At 42.1% G+C, this 22946-nt stretch overlaps 2 protein-coding genes across 10 annotated transcripts in view; one reads left to right on the top strand and one right to left on the bottom strand.

Moving 5' to 3' along the window:
- Nucleotides 1-399: 399 nt before the first annotated feature.
- UBLCP1 (ubiquitin like domain containing CTD phosphatase 1) lies at nt 400-13561 on the bottom strand. Of its 5 annotated transcripts, none has more exons than XM_030504582.1 (11): nt 13500-13548; nt 10711-10904; nt 10231-10322; nt 9743-9828; nt 9536-9651; nt 8333-8431; nt 7362-7399; nt 4447-4545; nt 3882-3998; nt 2787-2914; nt 400-1428 (listed from the first exon to the last, which is right to left on the bottom strand). In XM_030504582.1, the coding sequence occupies exons 2-11, from the start codon at nt 10862-10864 to the stop codon at nt 1401-1403; spliced, it is 957 nt and encodes a 318-aa protein (XP_030360442.1). In that variant the 5' UTR covers nt 10865-10904; nt 13500-13548; the 3' UTR covers nt 400-1400. The 5 variants fall into 5 exon arrangements, with proteins under 5 accessions (XP_030360442.1, XP_030360445.1, XP_030360444.1 ...); XM_030504585.1 differs by having other exon boundaries at nt 439-1428; nt 10711-10865; nt 13500-13561; XM_030504584.1 differs by having other exon boundaries at nt 439-1428; nt 10711-10901; nt 13500-13549.
- Nucleotides 13562-13614: 53 nt separating this feature from the next.
- The window catches only part of RNF145 (ring finger protein 145), a 53535-nt gene continuing 44203 nt past the window's right edge, over nt 13615-22946 (top strand). Inside the window, exons 1-2 of one of the 5 annotated variants that reach the window (XM_030503672.1) lie at nt 13615-13706; nt 17059-17199. The gene's annotated coding sequence lies outside the window, so the exon portion shown is untranslated. Of the gene's footprint in view, nt 13707-16761; nt 17200-20699; nt 20941-20965; nt 21280-21456; nt 21733-22946 lie in introns of those variants that run through there. The other 4 variants (XM_030503670.1, XM_030503669.1, XM_030503673.1 and 1 more) reach the window with 4 other exon arrangements.

The raw sequence follows: 22946 nt of genomic DNA, 5'->3' as shown, positions 1-22946 counted from the left end.
TCATACTTACTTAAAACAAAGATTTTTACGCATCAGGTTTCTGGTTTACTAGTTTAAAACACAGTTTGGGATAACACTAAACCACAAAGAGCAGTGGATAAGAAACTATATTTTCTGACAGGTCATTGACCTGGAGCCTAACATGCTCACCTCATTTGTGTCTGCTGTGCTGGCATTCTGACATTTGCTGTCAAGGTTTCTTTCCTGGGAGGCAAAGGCGCTTCAGTGTTTGACACCACTGCCCTAATCTGCAGTGGCACATACCAGTCTCTTACTCAACTGCAAAATCGGTGTCTCTGGAACCCAAAGAAATGCCCCCAACCCCACCACCCAAAATCAAGATTATCAAAAGCTTCTCTGTTATGCAAACTAGATATCTAAGACAACACAGGACACACATTATGAAAAAGGTATTTATTATTTACACAACTGCTATAGTTCCTTAAGAACAATATATACCATTTTTATTTGAAAGGGTCAGTCTTCTTTCAAATACATGAACTGCATAATGCACAAGTGTTGGTAATGCCAAACAGCAGTCACATCACACTTCTATAGTGCAGGCATAAGCAGCGCAAGTAAATGATATTTTAAGAACAGTATGGCTGAATATTGTGTTTAAACACAGTGTTTGCACTTTGACAAGATTTAACTAGAAGAGAACAAGGGTTTTGTTCATGCTTTGTTAGGAATGTGACTTTCCCATCTGAGGTTTAAACCCTTTATCTGACGTATGAGAGTTTTTCAGGCAGACTGCTTTTCACTTACCAAATAAGAGTGGGTTTCTCTCCCTCAAACTTCAATCTTTTGTTTTCCAGTAAACACTGCTTTATAGTACAAGTTCACGCACTGGGGTAAATTGGCCACAGAGGTGGTACTTTCCCATCTTACTGTCTTGCACAGAGAAACACTGACATACTAATACATACCAAACTTAGACAACTTGTAATTTATAGACTTAAATACTGGAATGGGAGAGGGAGACTGTTTCTAAAGATGGAGGGAATAGAGGGCTTATACAATTCATACACCACCAAGGTTGGCTCCTTACTCAACTTTTTTTGGTCTAAATATTTAACTGTTTTTCTAGTTTCAGAATGGTTTTGGTCTTTAATGGTTATGGTTGTACTTCGGCAGCAAAGGAGAGGAAAGTATTTTAAGTAGTAACACCAGAACTGAATGCAAGAAAAAGTAACTGACTTGTTTCTCCCACTTTGAGCTTATTGCTGTGATCTTTTTAAAAAAACCCCACAACCAACCAACTGGAAGACCAAGTGTAGCAGTCATTCTGGCATTGGATCCAGTGTCCAGCACTATTATACTCTAGCATAAAAGCAAGGAAAAGTCCAATGATCTTAGTTATGTTCCCTTCAATTCAGTGCCACACAATTTTATTATTGTTATTGTCCTTGCTTCTTTGAAAGATACCTGAAAGAAACAAACATACAGTTTTTCACAAGAGGTAGGCACAAATATATCTAGTATGTGTTATAAATTCCAAGTATGAACTTGCTTTCTTTTCTCACTAGGAATCCCCTTACTGATAACAAAAAATTAGAAATGTCATCAATACTACTTATGATTTTACTTTATTTCAATGTTCTTGCAACAGAGTTAGGCTCTATTAGTTTGGGTTTTTTTGGTTTGTTTTTTTATTTTATTTTTTTTTTTTTTTTAACAAAAGGGAGGAAGGAAATGGAAGCGTGTTTTATTCTAAGAAGTTGAAAATTACATCAGGTGGAAAAATGTAGAAGTTGAAGATAAAAAGGCCCATTAGACATGGCACTCCCTCAAATTCAGGGCTTGAATAAATCGTCTGGAATAACTGAAAAGAATGGCCCTCTACTAGCTTCTTTAGAGAACCCTGAGTTACTCTAAAATGCTTGCTTTCTGATCTCATAGTTCTCCTACTGCTATAGCTGGAGCAGTTGTTCTATGTGGTGACACTGAAGTCTTTGGAAATGCTCCAGAACAAAAAAATCCAACCAATTTAACTGACAGTGTGAAATATCCAGTGAATTTCACTGCTTTCAAAATTTAACATTTAACTTTCTGTTCTAATCAGAAACAAGAAAGAAAATTGTATCAAGTTTGCAAGGTTGCTCTTTCAAGCACTGAATGAGTATTTTTCAAATTGCATATTGCACTCATTTTTTCACATGTTGAAACTCCAGGCTGTTGCATAAAAACAGTAAGAATTTTGCCCAAACGCTTCAGCTAATCATTCTTTAGCAAGAATTAGGATGCTAACTGGTGCCCTAGGCATTTGGAAAACTCTTGTTCATAACACAGTAACTTACGTTTCAGAGCTGATAAATACTGTAATACCACACAACCCGGATAGCACCTCAGAGCCACAATGTAACACCCCAAACCTCTGAAGTAACCACCAGAAAAATTGCCTTGCTGCAAAGGATGTGAGATCTGAACTGTCAGCCTAACTTTGTAGGGGTGGGAAGAGAGAGATTTCCAGGGACCAGGTTCCTTCAAGAATTCTTTTCTCTTCAGGAAGCATAATTGCTTCAACTGAAAATAATCTTCAGTCCTGAATGCTGGAGAAGTATGGAAAAAAAAAGCCCCGTTCTGTCAAAATCTTATCATTTCAGGGAAGCAGCCCAAACACTATAGCCTTATTAAAATTCCACTCAAAGTAAAGGACCTTCATAACTGTAAGTGATGGCAAAGTTCATCAGCTCAGATGTTTCCGATCACTGTACAGACAATCTCAAGCAAAACACCGTGGGGTCAGGGACAGAAGGAAGAAAGATTTTTGACTTTGTTCTTACCTTTCCCAATGTTTGTGATTCAGTTCCAAGAAGTCATCTAGTTTTGCTATTTCTTTGAGGTATTGAGTGAGCTTTAGAAGCTCCTTGTCTTTATCCCGATTTAAATGTGCTTTCATAAAAGGTCTTATCTATACAAAATAAATAAACTGGGTATAACTATTTGCTCAAAGAAAAATGCTTTCAGTTCTCTATCATGTACCAACTAAGTAAAATATATTTTCAGTACTATTCCAAATTATAACTTCTCTTGGGTAAGAGGAAGAAAAACCGTTTCCACTAGTGACCACATCCAATTTGTCTTATTCATGCAAACTGGACTGTAGGGGTTTTACTTTACATGCCCACAAGGAAGAAATTTCTTTTGTCTTGCACTTCAAGCCTTCCCCTCCCAGTCAGACAGAAAGATAAAATGATCTGGAAGGGACTGCCACACTTTGTGATATGATTTCATAGATATTTTTGCAGGATACAAGAGGGGTTTTCAGCTCTGCTTTGAGTTGTGTGGCATCACTGGAACCAGATGCAATTTTTTCAACAAAAAGCCTTTGACTACAGTCATAGCTTCTGTGAAAAGAGATGTCAGAAATAAAGCTTATCTGACAACTGTTTTCAGCTTGGAATACATTATACCTGTGCCTTGTTTTAGTGATTCAATGTTCTTATCTGCAGCTCTGTTAACATTTTGACAAACATCTTTTAAATCTGAGCTAGAGGGAGCATTCTGGATAATCCTCTCCCAATGAGATACTTATTTTCTGAATAGAACCACTATTGAGATTGACCATGGCATATTTCAATGGTGCCTGTCAGCAATGCCCAGCTTGATTACAATTCACAGGTATAATTTAAGCAGAAGTCATAATTTTGTTGATTTTTGGCAGTCTCTTCAAAGCTCACTTCATAGTGAAACAAAGCTTGTTTAATACTAATGTTAGGGAAATATTAGTCCAGATAAATGGCAATCTAAAAAAATAATAAAATACGCATCTTTGCTAGTTAATAGCCTTTCTTTATGATACAGCAAAGAAGTATGAGAAAGTACTGCTTGAAGTATAAGAAAAAGTAGAAGTAAATGAAAATTCCAGTTAAAATTACCTTGAGTCCATTTTGTGGATTCATTAGGAAGTTTCGGCCAATATCATCAAACATTATAGTATTTTTTTTGCTGTAATACTCTGAAAATTTTCCCCAGATAACACCAAGAGGCTTCACCTGAAAAAATAAGATACACAAAGTACCTGAGGTAAATGAGATCTGCAGAAGATGGCAATACCAGTCTATAGGAATTTGAGTGCAAACTTGAATGGACACTTGTATTCTTTCGCTGAAAAATTAGCAGGTAGTTTGGCTTTAATATAAGAGATGTGAAATAGTAGAACCTACTAAATACACTCCCCAATCCCCCACAAAAAAACCCCTTCTATTGGTAGTAAATTCTCTTGCAACAGTTACCTATTATTCGATTTGAAAGCAGTGTCAACCAAATGTACTACTCAAAGCATTGAGAATTTCAGTAGAAAGATACCCAAACGTATGCTTCCAAGATTCTTAGTTTTCTTGCATGAAAACTCCAGCACAACTTTATTGTTGAATAATTCAAAGGGGTATGATAATGTGTTGGTTGAATGTAGAAAAAGATCAGGAAGAAATAAGCACTTACATCTATTAGTCCTCTTCTAGGAGTATGCACTGTTATCATGGCAGCACTGTCCAACATGAAAGTTATCTTGTAGTTCGCATTGGTGCTCACTCCAAGCTCCTGCATCACAAAGATTTATTATTAAAGCTTCTAATTATGACAGGTTTACTGCTGCGCAACTGGAACCACAATTATAATACATTGTTTGTCAAAGTGTGAGTTGATGAGGATCACCAGAGACACACTAAAAATAGGCATCTGGGAGGTTTTAAACGTTTTACCTAATGAGAATCATAAATTACAGCATTCTACCATGAGATAAAAAAGCTGATAGGAATTTTTTTGCAGTGTTTACTGTCAAAACTTATCAACTGATGTCAGCATAAATCAAAGCAATTTTGCAGAAAAGGCAAAATACAGAGAGGTCTTGCCTGTACCTTCATGTATAATCTTTCACAAGTTCTACATGCCTCAACTTCACTCAATATCCACAGCAAGGATAGCACCTGAGTACTGTCTGCTATTTGTTCCTGTTATGGTTTGAGCCCAGACAGCAACAAAGTGCCATGCAGCCACTTGCTCACTCCCCACCTCCCCTGGCAGGATGGGGAGGAGGATCAGAAAAAGGGTAAACGCCCATGGGTTAAGAACAGTTTAATAACTGAAATAAAACCTAATAATAATAAAAAATAATAACAAAAGTGTGTATATATATATAGAGAGAGAGGGGGGAAGGAATAAACCTGTCCCCAAGTAAACAAACAAACCATCCAACCTCCAAAAAACCCAACAAGTGATGCACAACACAGTTGCCCACCACCCACTAATTGATGCCCAGCCTGAACCTGAGCAGTGATCGGTGGCTCCTGGCCAACTGCCCCCAGTTTCTATACTGGGCATGATGTTCTATGGTATGGAATATCCCTTTGGCTAGTTCAGCTCAGGTGTCCTGGCTCTGCTCCCTCCCTGCTTCTTGTGACCGTGCTCGCTGGTAGAGCATACGAAACTGAAAAATCCTTGATGAGGGTAAGCACTACATAGCAACAACTAAAACATCAGTGTGTTAACATTATTCTCATACTAAATCTAAAACACAGCACTGCACCAGCTACTAGGAAGAAAATTAACTCTACCCCAGCCAAAACTAGGACAGTTCCTTCCAGTAAATCACAGCCCAATTGAAGATGAAATCTATAATAACCGTTCATTGTTACCCTTTCCTCCTAAATGTGTCCAAGACAACCAATGAATCAGAAATCTGTCAATTTGCCCTTTAAAGATGTGATAACTCCTGAAATAAAGACTCCAAGGACAACATCATTTTCAGAAATAAAAAACACTGACTAGATGAGAGAGCACCATTTCCATCTCAAATCCTTTCCCAAGCTGAAAAGGAATAGCAAAATCTGCTGACATGTTATAACACATATAGTGCTGACAACTTCTGGTGTGTGCAGCAGCAGTAATATGCAAAGCTACAGAACAAGGAGAAAATACCCACTGCAACAACTCTCTTGCAAATATCCAGCCACACTTAACTGATTTGCTTGTATATGAAAAAGTCACTCTTGCAAATGAAAAGAGCTGCCTACCTGGGTCAGTGTCCTGTTACACTGAAAAAACTCGCTGTTCTAGACTGTTCGAATTCCAAGCATAAATAGATGGTGAGAGTTTAAACTTGGTTATCTGATAAGCCTTTCTTTTTAATACTGTTCCTGCTTTGTAGTTTAAACCAATATCTTTAATGCCAAGTATTGCTGGAACCATTGCTCTGACAAAAAGTGAAACTTGTAGAGGTAAGCATCCCTGGTGCTATCAGTTCAAGGAGAAACAGCAGTTGATGCTAGTGGTAGGAATCTCAACTCATCAGGATGCTGGAGTAGGCATTGAAAGGTTGTGATTCAGTGAAATATGAAAGGGCTGGAAAGGTGACCTAGAAATTTAGAGAGGCGACCAGTGCGGGGGAAACAGCCCCATTTTTAACAATGGTTTTCCACAAGGCTGAGTTCTAGCACTACACTGACAGACACAACATAAATGGAGATACAACACTGCCACAAGAAGTGCAATGTTTGCAAGGCTCAACATCACTTTTACTTGAGCTAGCTCCACTTCATGGTGATTAAAAGTTTTCATTTCTGAGATCACTCCTTTGTTTAGGAAAATAAAAAAGTAGCAATTCATTATTTTGAGGAAGAGAACACTGAAAATGTGCTTTGCTCTGAAAAAAATGGTTAGTCTGTAACAAAGAATAGAGACACAAAAGCTTAAATTTAGAAAAGTTTTCCCTGAAATGGAAACAAACTTTGATTTATAAGCATTAAAAAAACCCCAACAACCAAACATCCAGCAATTCTTAGTAAGCTCATTAGATTTACAGCTAAGCCTGACTGTAAATATGTTTACCACTGGGTCAGCTGTGCAAAACTGGCTAGTTGCCTGATTTAGGTACGGAAGAAACTAGGATTGAAAGAGCAGCTCTTACGGATGTTTAGTAAGACAGAGGAAGCAACAGAACCACACAGCTGCAAGAGGTACAAGATAAATATGAAAAGAGTTTCCTCTTGACAACGTATTCCAGCATGCCACATCTGTCTGCACCTTTAAAAAAAATGATATTACACTCAAGGACTAGAACTCTAGAGGAAAGATGAAAGCAACTGTGAATGCTATGTGACTAATCTCAGTTCCACCAGGTAGTGACTTCTGTTTAGTTCTGCTAAATTTAGCACCTACTGCTGATAGTTCGTATGGAATTCTAAAATTAGATTTAATCTATTTTTTGTGACAGAGATAAAGTGACTGAAGATTAGAAAACCTCAGATTTTGATCCATATGACCAGTTGCTAACCTGCTCTATAACCCTGAGCACGAGTCCAACTACCTGAACAGCTAACCAGACTAGAAACAAACTACACATTTCCAGAACAACTTACTTTCATTTTAGCTTCAATCCACTTCATATTAGTGGCAGCTGAAACAAGAGTGAGAGAACAGAATTCTTTATCAAAACAAGTCACTGAGAGGCAAAAAAGAAACAAGCCAAGAAGCTGTTTCTATGAAATTTTTACACACAATTTAATTTCAGAAAGATTCATCCTTGTTACAGCTTTTAGGGTTCATTGCCTTGAAGTCAGAATTCCTTCATGGAAGTTTATGTTTATTTGGAAAAGCTTATGTTTCAAATGAACAACTAGATGAAGCACTGCATACATTTAAACCATTTTCTAGATCAACTGTTACTAACTACAGTCTGCAGGACTGTAAGAAGCGGGGTACACCTGGTTTGAGGAACCATATTCCTGTGCAGGATTTTCTTCTGGAAGCAATGATAAGGATATATAAGGCCTGGAAAGGACAAAGTGTCAACATTGATCTAAGAGTATGTGTAAGCACTGTTCCAGACCATGAAAACTAAATTCTGTAATACAATTTTAATATGGTATAAACCCTGCACTGGCTCAAGTCTGTTCTCCAGCTGCAGACAGGAAGTGAAACAGCATGAAAAAGCTGTAGACAGGAGACTTTGGTTCATTTGGCAGTTCACTACTTATTGTCTGGATTCAGATTATTTTGTAAAGATAGTTATCAAACAGTGTTTGAATGTTGATTATGCGATTCTGCTACTTCAAGCACTTGTTTGTACAAAGTAACACTTAGTAAAGTGATGTTGAGCTTTATACTGTGATTAGATCCATTCATATGAGCAATGTGTTTTTTCACATAAAAATTACTATTTTTCTATAATTGCTCTAATAGCTGTGTGAACGTACCTGCTGAATTTTATTACTCAACATTCATATATTGTTTTAGATCTTGTGATTCACTCTAAAAAGCAATATAAAAACCTCCCACCTGGAGTCTTGTCTCTGACAATTTACAATAAAGTCTTGAGTATAAAACTTACACCAAATTACAATATCATAATCCTCATATGCAGATGTCAGGAATTCATGAAGGTATGGCCTCATCAGTTCTACCCCAGTTTCAGCACATGATCTATGATCTAAATAGAATGTAATAGACAAGCAATTCATTATTAAAGTTTAGGTTAAGTAATGAAAGTTCAGTCTGAATTTCCTATCTATCCAGAGACCTAAAGGTTTCATGAGGGAAGCACTGGGGCACTTTAAAACTAGGAATGAATTCATAGCAAACTACCATTCTCATTTTAAAGGTGGAAAGAAGAAACAGAGGGGATATTTATCTTGCAGGTCTTTGATCCTTACAGGTATTTGAAAGCTTAGCTAATAATTAAATCAGAGATCTGTAGGTCTGAGTATCTTTGAAGAGCCAAATAGTTCATCTCTGCACTTAGAACATTTGTAACAGCCCAGATATGAAACAGATTCCTTTAAACCTAGTCCAGTTAATTTTGTGAACATGTATCCAGCTTATTCCAGACATGCAAACGTTGCTTGTTCCAATTAGAAAACTGACGTCAAATTCTGCTAGCAGAAGACCTCTAAATAAAAATGTTAAACTCAGTAATAGGTTGAATTTTGATCTCAGATTGTAAACAGATCTCATCAAAAAGGAAAGCTAAGGAAAAAGAATATGACGAGCATATTACTGCTTATAGGCAAGCTGCCATGACACACTTACATCCCAGAAAATCAAGTCATAAGGAAAATTCTGGCTTCCAAACAAACCAGTTGGGCAGAATTTTCAAGTAAAACATGGTTTTGTGCATTTAGTAACAATGTGGAAATAAAATTTGAAGCTATTCTCCCACGCCCACCAAAAATGGACTCAATCAGGTACAGACAGAGATTGTTACTTTACAATATCTCGCCCTGCAACTGTGATGTCCAAGACACAAACCGGTTGAGAGAGATTATTTGGATAGAACACTAAATCGCTACTTTTTTACGTCTTCTTGCAGAAAGTAAATAGTTGCTGCACTAAAATCAACAATATGCAACACTTAAAATGCCCAATGTTTTTTAAAATATAAGCAGAAGACCCCAAAATATTACAAAGCAGAAATGATACAGTACAACACATACCAAAGTTACTGAAGTAGATTTGTAAAACAAAAATCAAGAAATGTGAACTGGCAAATAAAACGACCTCTTAAACAAAACCCACAAGTTGCATAAAATCTCACCAAATAGTGTATAATCAACATCTAGCACCAGCAGCTTTTTTCCTTCTCTAGGAGGGTTCAGAATTTCCACTTTGTACTCTTTAACTCTGCGGGAAATTTTTAGTAGATTTTCTTCCCTAATGTAACAGTGCAAAAAGTTCCAGTTAATTAAAATGCATACTGAACATTCAATGACAGGGCTGTTCTCTAACAGCTACAATTCCTAACCTGTTTTCTACTTCCACAACTTCCTCTTCAATATCAAAGTCATTGACAACATCATCGTTATCAGGAGGTGGCCCAAGGACATCTTCCTAGAGGAATAATAAGAAAACATAACTAGGATCACTGAAGGAAAACAACATCACATATCAAGTTCCTATTACTGCATAGGACAAAAGTACTATTTAACCAAAATTATTTCATTTTGTTAGTGGAAAGAATTACTGAAGTATATCAATGATTGTTCAGATTTAAGAAGTCAGTATCACAGTAATAGGTTTGTACTTCAAATCCAGAACAATACAGGAGTTTCACAAGGACACAGCTAACAGCGTTCTGCAGAAAACCTTTATGTAGAAAAATAAACACCAACAGAAATCTACTGTAATACCACTTCTCAACTGATTATTGGAATATTCAAAATTTAAAATCATACTTAAGAGACCTATAAGCATTTTTTCCTGTTTAAGTGAATAAACAATTCAAATATTTACCAAACTTTCTTCACGAGTGCCCATCATCATAATTTTAGTATTTGGTTTCAACTTGAGAGCTCCAAGCTTAACATCATCATCGGCAGGTTTGCCTATAATGCAAACAGATAATAGTTTCTTTTTTACTGGGTAGAGAGATTTTAGAAAAATGTTGAAACTTTTCATGGTTAATTGAAACACCAGAATAGCCCAAGCTGTATTTTCATCTTCTTCCATACACAGATACACTGCTGGTGTGGCTAGCAGCAATTTAACTTTTTTTAACATACATTTGCAGCACTTCCATTTCAGCCATTAAAAAATGACCAGGTAGATGTATCAATAATAAACTACACCCAGGGATGTATAAAATTTCCATGTTCATGTTCATTCTGGGAGGTAGATGACCTGTTAGTATACACCTCCTCGCTAGGTTTAGAGGATGTTTGACCTTGAACATTTCAGGCATACCCACAACAAATAGCAAATATGAATAGTTACCCTTCATTTTAAGTCCAAGTAGTTTTTGACGCTCTGGTAACACTCCAGTAAGGCCTTTAAGAGACTGCTTCAGATCCAACACTGTGTCTTCTTCTGATAGAGAGGTTATCGTATACTCCTGTCCACCCCATTTTATTATGAGAGGGAGAGACATCCTGGAAGCATATGTTCAGTATTATTTTCTGAAAAATCTGCTGCAGGAGGAAAATACAATGATCATGTAAGGAGGAAATAGGAGAACTGCTCTTTTCAGGAGACAAATCATACAGTCTATTTAAAGTATTTTTGATCTTTTATTATGTTGTACATCAAAGAGCTGTTTGTTTTGCATAAGCAGATAATAACGTTGATTAAATGTTGAAACTAAGGGAGAAAGAGCAGCACTAAAACTGGGACTCCGAGTTCCACTTCAATGTATTTAGCAATGTCACATTCACCATTTGCTCCAGCATATGCTCATTTGCTGTGTGTTCTGTGCAGGTACAGCCTGTTCACTGCATAACCAGCACCCAAGCAGAGTACTGCAGTATCATAAAAGTCATTTCAAAGCTCAGAAATGTCCTCTGCAATAATTACACAACCGAACCAGCCACGGCTATCCTCACATGCGTAAAAACAAACACCAAATGTGAAATACCTAAAACATATAAACCCATAAACATAGTTCTGAAGCCAACTGTTCGTTTTTAGCACTGGTTTTCTCTAATCACTTTCACTGTGCAATACCTGCAGTAATACACACCCCAGGTCACGTCTCACTGTAGCAATATCAAAGTAGGAGTTTGAAAACAAAGCCAAAATACACACCTACACAATGCATTACACTGTAAGAACTGCACTTTCATTGCAGTGCTGACAAAACAACCATAATTATACTGTCTTTAATTTACACAGCACCACTTACACAAATTGTATTTAACAGTTCAGTCCTACATTAAACACAGCAGAAAACCAAGTTTTCTAGCTTTACGTGGAAGGAAGAAGAATGTGGGGGTTTTTTCTGTTAAAGCTTGGAAGCAGAGAATCGAGGAGATAGAAAGGTACAAAAAGGCTGTTACAGACTGCCAATGGATGTAGAAAAGGCCTCTGCACCACTAATGGTGAGATTGTCCTCGAAAGACTTGTATTCAAGAAGAAGAGAGAGCAGACTTGTAGAAAAAACCCTTGAGGCTATTCACCTTCAAGGAATACATTACACCAAGAAATACAGGTCTGACAATTCTGAAAAATCTCAGAATCCAAATCCAAAAATCTGATTCTTCTCCCTCTCTAGTGTTGTATTTCAGAAGTTACCTGCTCTCAGACAAAACACTTCTCATTCATACAGTACGGCCTATTAGGAATGAATAAGTTATAACTCAGGTGTACCCACCAAGCTCAGACTAGAGGGCTAGATAAAACCTGCTTGCTGAGGACACTACAAGCCACACCTCCACACTATTCCCTCTAAGAGCCTTGAAAACAAATTGAAGAGCAAAACTGGTGTCACAGAAAAATGAATTTTTTCTCACAACCCTGCACCCCCCCAATATTCCCAACTCAGAAAGGGACCTGATATTACCCTGTGAAAAAACAGACCCATGAAAAAGGGGTCCTAGAAGCACCAAGAAATTCAACTGAAGTTCAGAGTGCATAGTGTCAAGCAATGTTGATAAGTAGGGTCATCATCATAAATTATACCTGTCCACAATCCTTAGACTAAGTTTACACAAAGAAGAGTTTATAGTCTGTTTTCTCACCAGTACCATACACCTCAAATCATTCGGCAAGAAAATGCACAGGGCAAGAACTGTGAGAAAACTTCTCAAGTCTCTGTCCAGCACTAAACTGAAAAGATCATTCCTCCAAAGGTGAGCACCTGCCCAACATCTGTCCGTACTGAACTACAGTCCTGTTGGGATGAACGTTATCAGAAACACCAAGCAGAAATTATACCTTTATTTGATACCAAAATGCTAAGAGACTAAGTGTGGTCACCAGAATCAGTGATTAGAGGAAATTAGATGAGGAACAGAGAAAGACAGGGATTTTCAAAGTTTCTACCATCGGGGCTGGATGCAATGCAAAACTGAAGCTCAGTTTGGTTAACTACATCTTCAGAGCCCTTAACCACCAAGAGCCTGTGGGTTGGAAGGTCACTGAGTCAGAGAAAGTGATGAAGTTATGTTATTGTAGTTAAATTGTTGCATTACGCCACTTTTCTTGGAAGATTTAGAAAAGAGACATCCACATATTTACGTTTCACTAAGGAACATGAAACACAAACGTAACACCCTCCAGACACAGGACGCGCGATGCTGCAGGCGGGACCGCAGCACTTTCTACCACCCCGCAACAGGTGGAGGGACGGGGTTTTGAATCAGAAGCTGCTCCGGTTCAACCACCACAGCAGCCACGTCCCTGGACAGCGCCCGCGGATGCACAAGCCGAGGTTCGCTCCCCGCGGCCCCGGTTCGGGGCTCTCCCAGCAGCGACACGGTGCGAGGCGAGAGGGGAGCCCCACACGCTGCTGCCGGCCCCGGGGAAGCCGCTCCCGCCCCGCAGACATTATGGGGTCACCGACCTGGCCGCGACAAGCGCCCGCCCTCGGCCCCCTCCACCCGCGACGGGCCCTGCCATACCCCGGCCCAGTAAAGCCCGGCCTCCGCCGCACACAGACAGGCTCGGCCCCAGACCCACCGGGCCGCCCCGGCGATCGGGGTCGCGGCGGCGCTCCCCGCAGCCCGCTGGGCCGCAGTGCCGCCGCCGATCCGCCGCCCGCCCCCCGGCAGCGCGATGCGGCCCCTCACCCTGGCAACGGAACCGGCACCGTCCCGCGATCCGCCGCACCGGAAGCGGAACTGGCGCCCACCGGAAGCGGCGGAGGGGGGGGCCGGATGTGCGCGCGTTTCCCGGTGACCGAGGGGCGGGCGGTGAGGAGGGGGGAAGGCTTCACCTCACATGCCCGCCTGGGGAGAGCTCCCCGGGCTGCTCCTGCCGGGCTCACGCGGGAAATGGTGGGTTTGTGAGGTAAAATCCGCAGAGTTAGGGTCCTGGCCGGGCCCCCGTGCTCCCCTCACGGCCACTGTGCGGCCGAACCGGCTGGAGCCCGGTAGAGCACGGCCTGGGCTCTGCCCGGGGAGGGCTGTGGAGGCAGCCGCTCTGTGCGGCTGTTGCTCCTCCGTGTGTCTTTCTCATTATTAACCCCGAAAGGAGATTTCTCTGCGCGCGGGGGTCCTGACTCACTGTGACCTTAGCTCCTAAGTTGACTCTTTACAGGCATATTATCTTACCGGGTCTGTTGAATCAAGGGTCACTGCTCAGCTGTGCTGGGATTCTTGGGCTTCAGATGCAGTGGTTTCGTGCATGGACATGAGAAAGGCAAAATACATTTTGCACAAAGATGGCCTTTTGCACTCGGGTATTCTGCTGTGCAGAAATAGTTTAAAGGAGAAAAATATTCTGCAGTAAGGTCTGTTTTCCTCCAGATGTGAATTAAAGTGGAGATGGTGCAGACTGCAGTTCTGCTTGGCATCAGTAAAGATAGTCTTAAATTTGAGGAAGGAAGTTTCGGTCCTCTCTCATCTTAGGTCTTGCTCTGTAAAGAGGTTAGATAATTCTTCTCTTTTGTTTGGGGATAAATAGGGAAGGGAACAAAAGAGCAGAGGTGAGCAGCTGTGCACCAAGTACAAGTCCCTTCAGAGTGTCTGCTGTAACTTTTAAGAGCTATTCCTAGTGTAAGTAAATCTTGGTGAAGAAGTGCAGTATAAACAAAAACCGCGTAGAAGCCTGATTTCTTCCCTGAGTTGATACCAATTCAATGCATTTCCTGCCTAGATATGTATTTTGAGTTCTGTTCTATATTCAGTTTTTAGCATAAAAGCACATTGGTTTCCAAACGATTGGTACAAATTGGAGACTGCTGCAGTGACTGTTCATGTTGAGTTTAGCTTCTGACTGCACGTAAATCCACGTAAAACCAGTCACTATGCGTGTATCTCAGTCGTGAAGGGTTTGCTTTTTCATTTAGTGATACACAGTTGTCCTCTGCACAGAGGCAGCATTTACAGTAGTGCTGGAAAGCTTCCAGAGCTGCAACTCTTAATTGAAGTCACACCCTGTCATAAAAGTATGCACCCTCCAGGCCCGTTTGAAAATTCAAGCTATGAAAATGATATATAGTGTTACCACCTCTCTGGAATCTTTTTAAAATATGTTTTCATCACTTTCTGGTTGGCTTTTGGAAAGCTTTCTTGAGGAGGCAGTAGGGTTTGGTTGTTGGTTTTTTCCCTGTTTGAGGAGTAATATGAAGAAGTATAAGTATTTATGCATATTTCATTTCTGCTATGATACTGGTGTTTTAGTATCTTGAGCTATGACTGGGGTGTCCTTGCGCTAGGTGCTGTTGAAAAGTGCTCTGATCCTCACCACATTCATGTGGCACAGACAAATATGTCCTTTTACTTAGCTGTGAAAACGCATGGTGGTGCTCAATCCCAACAGTAATAAGTGCAAAGTGGTACAGTAATTTGACTAAGGCTGTATAATTATAGTTCAGAGCCCAAACACCATCATCTTTTCTTTGTACCGAGGAGTTTGTTTTGTGGTGGTACTCTGGGTTTGCACTGTGGTAAACTAGAGGAGCAAGGCAGAAGGAAAAGTAGTGGGGAACTTTTAAAGCAAATGCATGTTGCCTTTCACCTTAATGTCCATTATGTCCTGGGATGCTCCAGGGTGAAATAAAGTGAATGCATGTCAAACTGATACCTTCTGGATCCCTTCCAGTACCTCATGTTCACAGCAAATGTTTTGAGGAATATGCTCCTGTGCATAACTGCTGAAGCCCAGGAGCTCTTCTCCTACATTGCTGTTCATACTGCAAGTAGGAACAAAAGTCCTACTAGCAGCTCTAGGGGATGCTAGGTAAGAATCCTTTAAAATCATCATTTAAAGGTGAAAACTGTATGGAAAGATCAAAAAGTTGCTTTGAGAATTAAGAGAAAGATTATGTCACATCTGTATGTGATCTCAGGAGTGAAAAGGCACATGATGATGGCATTGCCGAGACATGCTGCATACTTGTTCTATTCAGTGACTTTAATGGTGGAGAGTCAGTGCAGATGTTAATGGGATGCAGGCTGTGAATGAGCCACATCCCAGATTTCAATGTTTTGCACCTTTTTTGTTTTCTTTTTCCCAAATTTCTGTTTTGTTTAGAAAACTCATTTGAATATGCGCCAGTCTCTCTACCACAATTCTAAATTGAACCCATCTTAGGAAAAAATCTAGAGCAGAGCCCATGTTCTGCACTAGGAATGGAAGAATCCTTAAAATACACCTTGGTACCAGTGTATTATAATCTGTTTTATGCTTTTTTGTTTCCCTTCTTGACTGTTTTTATTATTATTTACTATAGCAGCCTTCCAATATCTGAAGGGGGCTTACAAAGATACTGGAGATAGACTTTTCATCAGGGACTGTAGCTATAGGACAAGGGGTGATGGGTTTAAACGGGGAAAGTTCAGGGTAGGTATAAGGAAGAACTTTTCTGTGAAGGTGGTGAGGCACTGTGACAGGCTGCCCAAAGAAGTGGTAAATGCTCCATCCCTGGCAGTGTTCAAGGTCAGGTTGGACAGAGCCTTGGGCAAATACGGTCTAGGGTGAGGTGTCCCTGCCCATGGCAGGGGGTTGCAACTAGATGATCTTAAGGTCCTTTCCAACCCTAACTATTCTATGATTCTATTTCCTACAATACTATATTACTTTTTCCCAGTTTCTCTTCTCCTTTCATAATTTGTTCTAAGCAGGCAGTAAAAGCAATGATGTCCGAGAATGTCAAACTCTTCAAGTCTATACCATCCAAGCAGTTCCAGCCCAATGCAGATGCATGTGTGAGATGCCTGTGCCGTTCATGACCACTTCAGTGTTCCATGCCAGGCAGCATGGTTTACTGGACACTGCCATCGCTGTGCCCTCGCAATATAGCTTTGGAATGCAAACACCGAGAGCTGAATTTTCAGTGTGTTTCAGTTTAATGCGGTGTGCCTTAGCGGCTGGCAGCTCAGTTGGAGACATGGCAATCTCTCAAGTTTGAAATGAAACCCATTTTCAAGTTATCACTAGTACAGTAACTCTCTGTCTCAGCTTCCTTATCAGTAAAGTGAAGGTTAGAATAATATTTATATAGTTTCATAACAGAAGGTTTTTCAGGATTATTTAGTTAATGTTGGCACTGTGAGATGCTATAAATACTAGAGGCTCGTACCAGTATACCAAATGATTTCCACTTTCTGAATGTAACTGTTATTCTTCTGCCACTATTCAGCCCAATTATTTTTATTTTATTTACTTCAATTCTTTGTATTCTAGATTATGCCTCACTGGCAAGGGATCTCGGGAGAGAACTGTAATGCTTTTGTTCGCCGAACAAAACCTGATTCATCACTTTCCTTACATCACCACCCAGCTCTCCAGCATCTCAACACAGCGATTGGTATGGCTTCCCTTTAGGTAAGTTGTAAATCACAGCAGCTGTTCATTTGTTTGGAGTCAGTGCTTTCCAGTGTTATAAAAGTGGTAAAAATGTATGTAATCATATGAGATATGTAATTATCAGAGATACTGCATAAGTGTTTCCTGAAGAGAGTGAAAATAAATATGAAATTGAGAAATTGGAACTAGCTGAATGGCTAGGAAAAGCTCTGAAAAGCAGTGAGAATGAGAGGCAAAATGAGAGTCGATGAGAAGCTAAGTGATGGGGAGAAATTTAGGAAATAGGGTCACAGATAGGGAAAAGCTGGGGAATTTCTGAGATGGAGCTATGGAGTGAGAGATGGTAAATCAGAGAGAGATGCACCAGCTCTGTTGCCCTTGTGGGACCCGGTAATGCTCCCAGTGCCTGTGTCTGGGTATGCATTTCTGCAGCAATTAAAGTTTATTTGTTCCTTTGTTTAGTGATTGGGATGAAATTGCAAGAAGAGAGCACAAAGGCTTTGGGGGCTGGCTGCCATCAGGATTGTAAGGCATCCGTGCGAGGCACCAGATTAGGTTTTACAGGCAATCTTAATTTTTTGCTTGATTTAACTTTTGACTGACTTGGTGCAATATAATCTACCTGTTATGATGTTCCTTTGCTTATACATATGTATGTCTGACATCTGTTTTTGAAACAATGGCTTGTAAAAAGCTTCAAATAAAACTGCCCATGTTACTGTCTACCTTAGGCATGCAATGTCCTTCTATGTCAGTGTATTTTCCTGCTCTTGAGAATTCTTACGAGGGATATCCTTTGTAAGCAGTTTGGGGTGCTGGCATTTGTCCATCCACATGGACAAATGAAGCTTCCACATTATCTGAACTTGGAGAAGGGCTTTTGAAAGTTTTAATGAGATGTCACCACAGTGGCCCCTGTCAGTCCTCGCTGCTGATCACTGAATGTTTGGAATCCAAATGCCTCTGTTAATAATGAGAAATAAACAGTCATTGAGTTCAGAATTCTTAGCCACCCAGTGTCAAATGGAGGAAAGGCTTTTAAAATTCCAGAGAAATGAGGCAGAAAGTTGAGGTGCTTTTCAAAAGACACGCCTGACAAGCCAGTGGTAACGCCACATACCTGCTCTGCCCATTAGAGAACCTGTGCTTTTGTGGAGGAACATATTTTCACAATTAAATGCTGAGAGATGATAACATGAGGTAAAGGTGGGGTTCAGTTTCTATTGTTTGCTTGCAAAGTGAAGCGAGAAGTTTGGAGATTTGCTACAATATTTTCAGGATATAATTACTTCTGAAATAGAGGTTTCCACTCCATCTCCTGTAAGTACCTGTCGCTGTCTGCAGTTGTGAATATGTATTTGTGTGTCTCTGCTGCTTGCTTTTTTTCTCAGAAGTAGCACTGCGGACAGGTGGTGGGATTTACATATCCTGCACCATCGCCTTGACCTCACTCAGCGTTGAACCAAGCCCACACAGAACAGGAAAGGAGCAACTCAGGATTTTTTATTCCATGTATGGCATGAGAAGACAAGCAGGCCCTAAAAATGAAGCTGCAGTTCTTACACCTGGCATGGCAGCTGGTTCAGAGTCCCTGTGGTAAGAAGCAGGGTACCAGCAGGTGCTGGTGAGCAGTGCCACAGCAGAGCCAGGAACAATGGAGCAGCTGGAGACCATGAAGCCATTGTTTTCCCATGGACTGCAGGAGTCCACGGTTTGGAGCAGTGTGTTTACCCCAGATACAACAGAAGAATTAGGTGATAGTGGCACAATTAATAAAAAGATGCATGAAACAAAAGCTGGAAGCACTTGTAGTGCAGGGACCTGTTAAGTGACAAAGGAGGAAGCTAACTGCTTAGGAGAGCAAGAGATGCCCTGGGCAGAAGGGTTTCCAGAAACCTCATGAGCTTGACCAGAGCACAAAGTGCTTGTAAGCAGTAACCACATGGAGATGCGTGTCTTTAGTTTGGCTGGACATGTGTATTTGTTCTGTCTAAAGAGAAAAATTACTGAGTTGGGGAATCCTTGCATGAACTTATAGCTTTAAATGAAAAGCTTTACAATAAAAACACTTGTTATTTTAAAAACATGTAAATCTGAAGCTTGTGAAGAATTGTATCAATAAGCTGAGCTAGGGGGGCTATGCACCATAGGGGCAATGGTGCTGGAGCACAGGCTTGTGTCTAGGAGAGCTCCATCAGCTGTGCCATTTGAGCTCCTTTCTGTTGCACTCCGGCCTGACCGGAGTTTGGGAAAGGACAGGTCCTGGGTTAACATCAAGTATAACCATCCCGGTTTTGGAAGAAGTTAACACAGGCACATTCAAACTGCTTTTCTCTTCTGGTGTTCGGAAAACCTTTGGGTATTCAGACAAGGGTAATTTTGCAAAGCAGAAGATGGATGGGCACCCAACCCCCTTATTTTAGTATCTTCACACAGTTTAGTTTAGTAACTTCACACAGTTAAAGACATTGTGCCGAGGCTACACACTGTTAATACCCACGCCTGTGAATGTTCCAGTTCTCATTAGAGATGGATGGAAAAAAGCAATTACAAAGTTGGCTGGCCCAACCCTTGAGAACTACAGGATTTTCCAGTTCAGTGTATTCCCTCATTCCTCACTGCAGCAAAATTGTAGGGTTTTTTTTCATGTCCCAGACAATGTGGCTTTGTAATTTTTTTTAAATATTAAGGTAAAAAACATTATGTCTCTTGAATCATCATTTTTTCTTAGCATGCTGTGGCCTGGCCATGCAGCCTTTACAGAACGGGTGCACATCAGAGCGACTTTTCATGCAAGGGCTGTGAGCACAGGGTGTGAGCTCCTGCACGGTGAGCTGAGCTGAGCTGCTGGAGCTGCCTCAGCGCAGGTCTCCAGCTGAAAATGTCAGTGCAGACAGACAAAAGGACCGGTATTTTCTGTTTGATCTCACACCAAAGGTGACTGTAAGTTCCACAGTACACCACTGGAAAAAAAAACAGAGACAACCTTAGCATTTGAAATCAATGCAGCTCTTTGTGTTCCATAAGGCTAGTGAAGAGTATTATTAAAATAGCAGAGCTGCCTTTTAAGCATCTGCCCAGACGCTACCTCAGATCTTGCTGACCGGCCTTTGTGAGTCATCTTCCAGACTCGCAGCTGCCTGGCGAGTCCTCACGTCCCGGCAGGACCCAAACCCCAAGCCCTGCTCTGCCCACAGAACTTAACCCCAACGCTCTGCCTTTTCCGGGGGCTGCTTTAACAGCGTGGCGCGGGGGTAGCCAGCATTAGAGGCAACTAACGTAACGCGCAGCCTCCCCGGCCACATTCCTACGCCCAAAACAGCGCTTTCCACCCCAAACCGTCTTTTGAGCTTGCCGCTCAAAAATCGCGTTCTGCTCTCTTGATCCCCCCCCCCGCGCACGTTTGTAACGTAGGAACGGACCCCGCTCGCTGCCCCGCGCCGCTCCACCGCGGCTCATCGCCAGCGGCCCCGGGCGGGGCGGTGCTGCGCTGCGCTGCGGGCGGGGCGGGCGCATGCGCGGAGCGGGGCGGCGCGCGCGCGCAGGCAGCGGGGGCCATGGCTGCCCGTCTGCGGGGCCGTGGGGTGTCGGCGCCCTGAGGCGTGCGCGGCGCGGCCATGGTGCCTCGAGGAGCCGCTCTGCCGCCGGGCACCGAGCCGCCGCCACCGTCGTCGTCGTTGTGAGGCGCGGGGCTCCGCCGCGTACACCAGGGAGCAGGAGCAAGAGGAGGAGAAGGAGGCGGCGAACCCGCGGGCCCAGGTGATTTCCCCACCCGCCGCCTCAGGCACGCGCGTGCCCGTCCCCCGCCCCTCAGGGCGCCCCTGCACGCCCCCCGGTGCTTCTCGCCTGTGCGGGGCTTCCCCGGCCTCTGCTGTGTGCAGCGACCACCGCCCCCCCCGTCATCCGCCTTCTGCCGCTCCCCTCCCTCCGCCGGCAGTGGCTCGCAGCGAGCTGTGCCGGGGTTACTAGAGTTCAGAGGCGGCGGAGCAGAGCGGGGCCCCCGGGGAGGATGCGAGGGACTCTCCGCAGCGCCGGGGGTGAACGCGAGGGTTTCGCCGCGCTGGCGGCGGGCAGGAAATAAGTCGCCGGTTGGGGAGGGTGTGTGGAGAGGGGCGGCCGTAAAGCCTGCATGTACGTGTGCTCGGCCTGGCGGCGCGGCTTGCCTCGGGCCCCGGGGATGAGTTGCTCCGTGCTGCAGCCGTGACTGAGGTGCTCGCTTCGCTGTGGAGGTTGCGGTGCTCGCCTCCCTCTCTGGGGTCTGGCCTTGCTTTCTGCTTCCCGCAGCCAGCTGTCGGTATTCCCACACCGTTTTCCTGGTGTCCCGGCGCTGCACGCCGTGCCGGTGAGAGGCGGAGCGGTGCCGTGTGCCGGGAGCCGGGCGGGCAGCGGGGAGGCCCGGTCATTCCCTGCTGGAGACGGGCCCTGGAGCATATGGTAATGCTTATGTAAGAACCAGCCTCCGTGGCGTGAAGAACGGGGCTTGTGCTATCTTTCCTACTTATGTCATGTTAGGCGATTTTTTGGAGACCTTCGGTAGTCTTTTAAAATAAGGTTTGTGATGAGAATTTTCATTTCTTTTTCTGTGATCCAGAGTAGTTCTGGGCACTAAGTACGCTTGGGACAGATGGTCGCGCTTAGAGGGATTCTTTTCTCTTAGTTGCACTGCCTTTTTGGGGGTGTGTGTGGGCCTGGTGCATAAATAATGTGATTGGGAGAATAAAGTGAAAAAAAAAAAAAAGCTGGGGTTTTCTGTTTAATGCATGTAGGTATTGGTAAATAAGAGAGAATAGCAGACATTATAGGCAAAAAATGCCAGTGAAAAAGGAGATTCTGGTAACATGTTCGACTCAAATATTAGTCATTTGTGGTCTTATTCAAAATACTTCCTTTTTTTAACTCTGAAGATGCTGCTGTATTTGTTTCTTCAATTTTTAGTACAAGACTTTCTGATAACTTATTCTGTGGACTTAGGACTTGGATAATTTTAGTTACATTTGTGTTAGGGTTTTTTGTGTGTGTGATGCACCCCTAGAGACCAAAATTGGGAGGGAAAGAAGGAAATAATTTTTAATTACTGTCTTTGATCACTTTTGTAGGTTAATGAAGGTAGATTTAAATATTGAAATTTATTTAAGGTGAGAGCTATTAAGCTATTGTACCCTGTAACTTTGGCTTATTTGTAACCTTGGCTTATTTTTGCCAGTTGCCTTAAATAACGAGCTTCATAAGAAACCATATCTCTTATTTTCTAGTTAGGCTTAGTAACTAGATGTATTCAGTAACTAGATTGTATTCAGCTGCTGGTTTTTGAACCATAATGTCATGAAAGGCTTTAATTCCTGAACTCATTAGCATTAGGAAATAGCTGTCTTTGTGACCACCATTACGTGGAAGGATGGTCAAAACATAAAGCTGCTGTTTGTCCAGAACATAGGATTCACCTTGTTTATGTCAGTCTTGTGAGGAGCTACTGATGTTAGAACAACCTAATTCTGATGGAAGTATGAATGAAGTGACATGCGTTGGAAGAAATACAGGGGAATTCCTTCCTTTGGAGATGGTGGAAAGAGATCAGTATCTCACTCTGGTTCAACAGCTGGGCTCCGTGGTGCAGAAGGGCACATCCTGCCAAGAAGATGTGTACGAATGGGTGTGTCATGGAAGGTGGTATAAGCCTGCTTAGTGTTTTGTGTTGTGCTCACAAAACGTTCTCTAAGCTCTTGGCTCAACTTGAATTGGTTTCCTCCTTTACACAGACATGCGGA

The sequence above is a fragment of the Strigops habroptila genome, chromosome 12, assembly GCF_004027225.2.
Source record: "Strigops habroptila isolate Jane chromosome 12, bStrHab1.2.pri, whole genome shotgun sequence".
NCBI classification, from domain to species: Eukaryota; Metazoa; Chordata; class Aves; order Psittaciformes; family Psittacidae; genus Strigops; species Strigops habroptila.
This window is presented reverse-complemented; position numbering and strand designations above follow the sequence as displayed.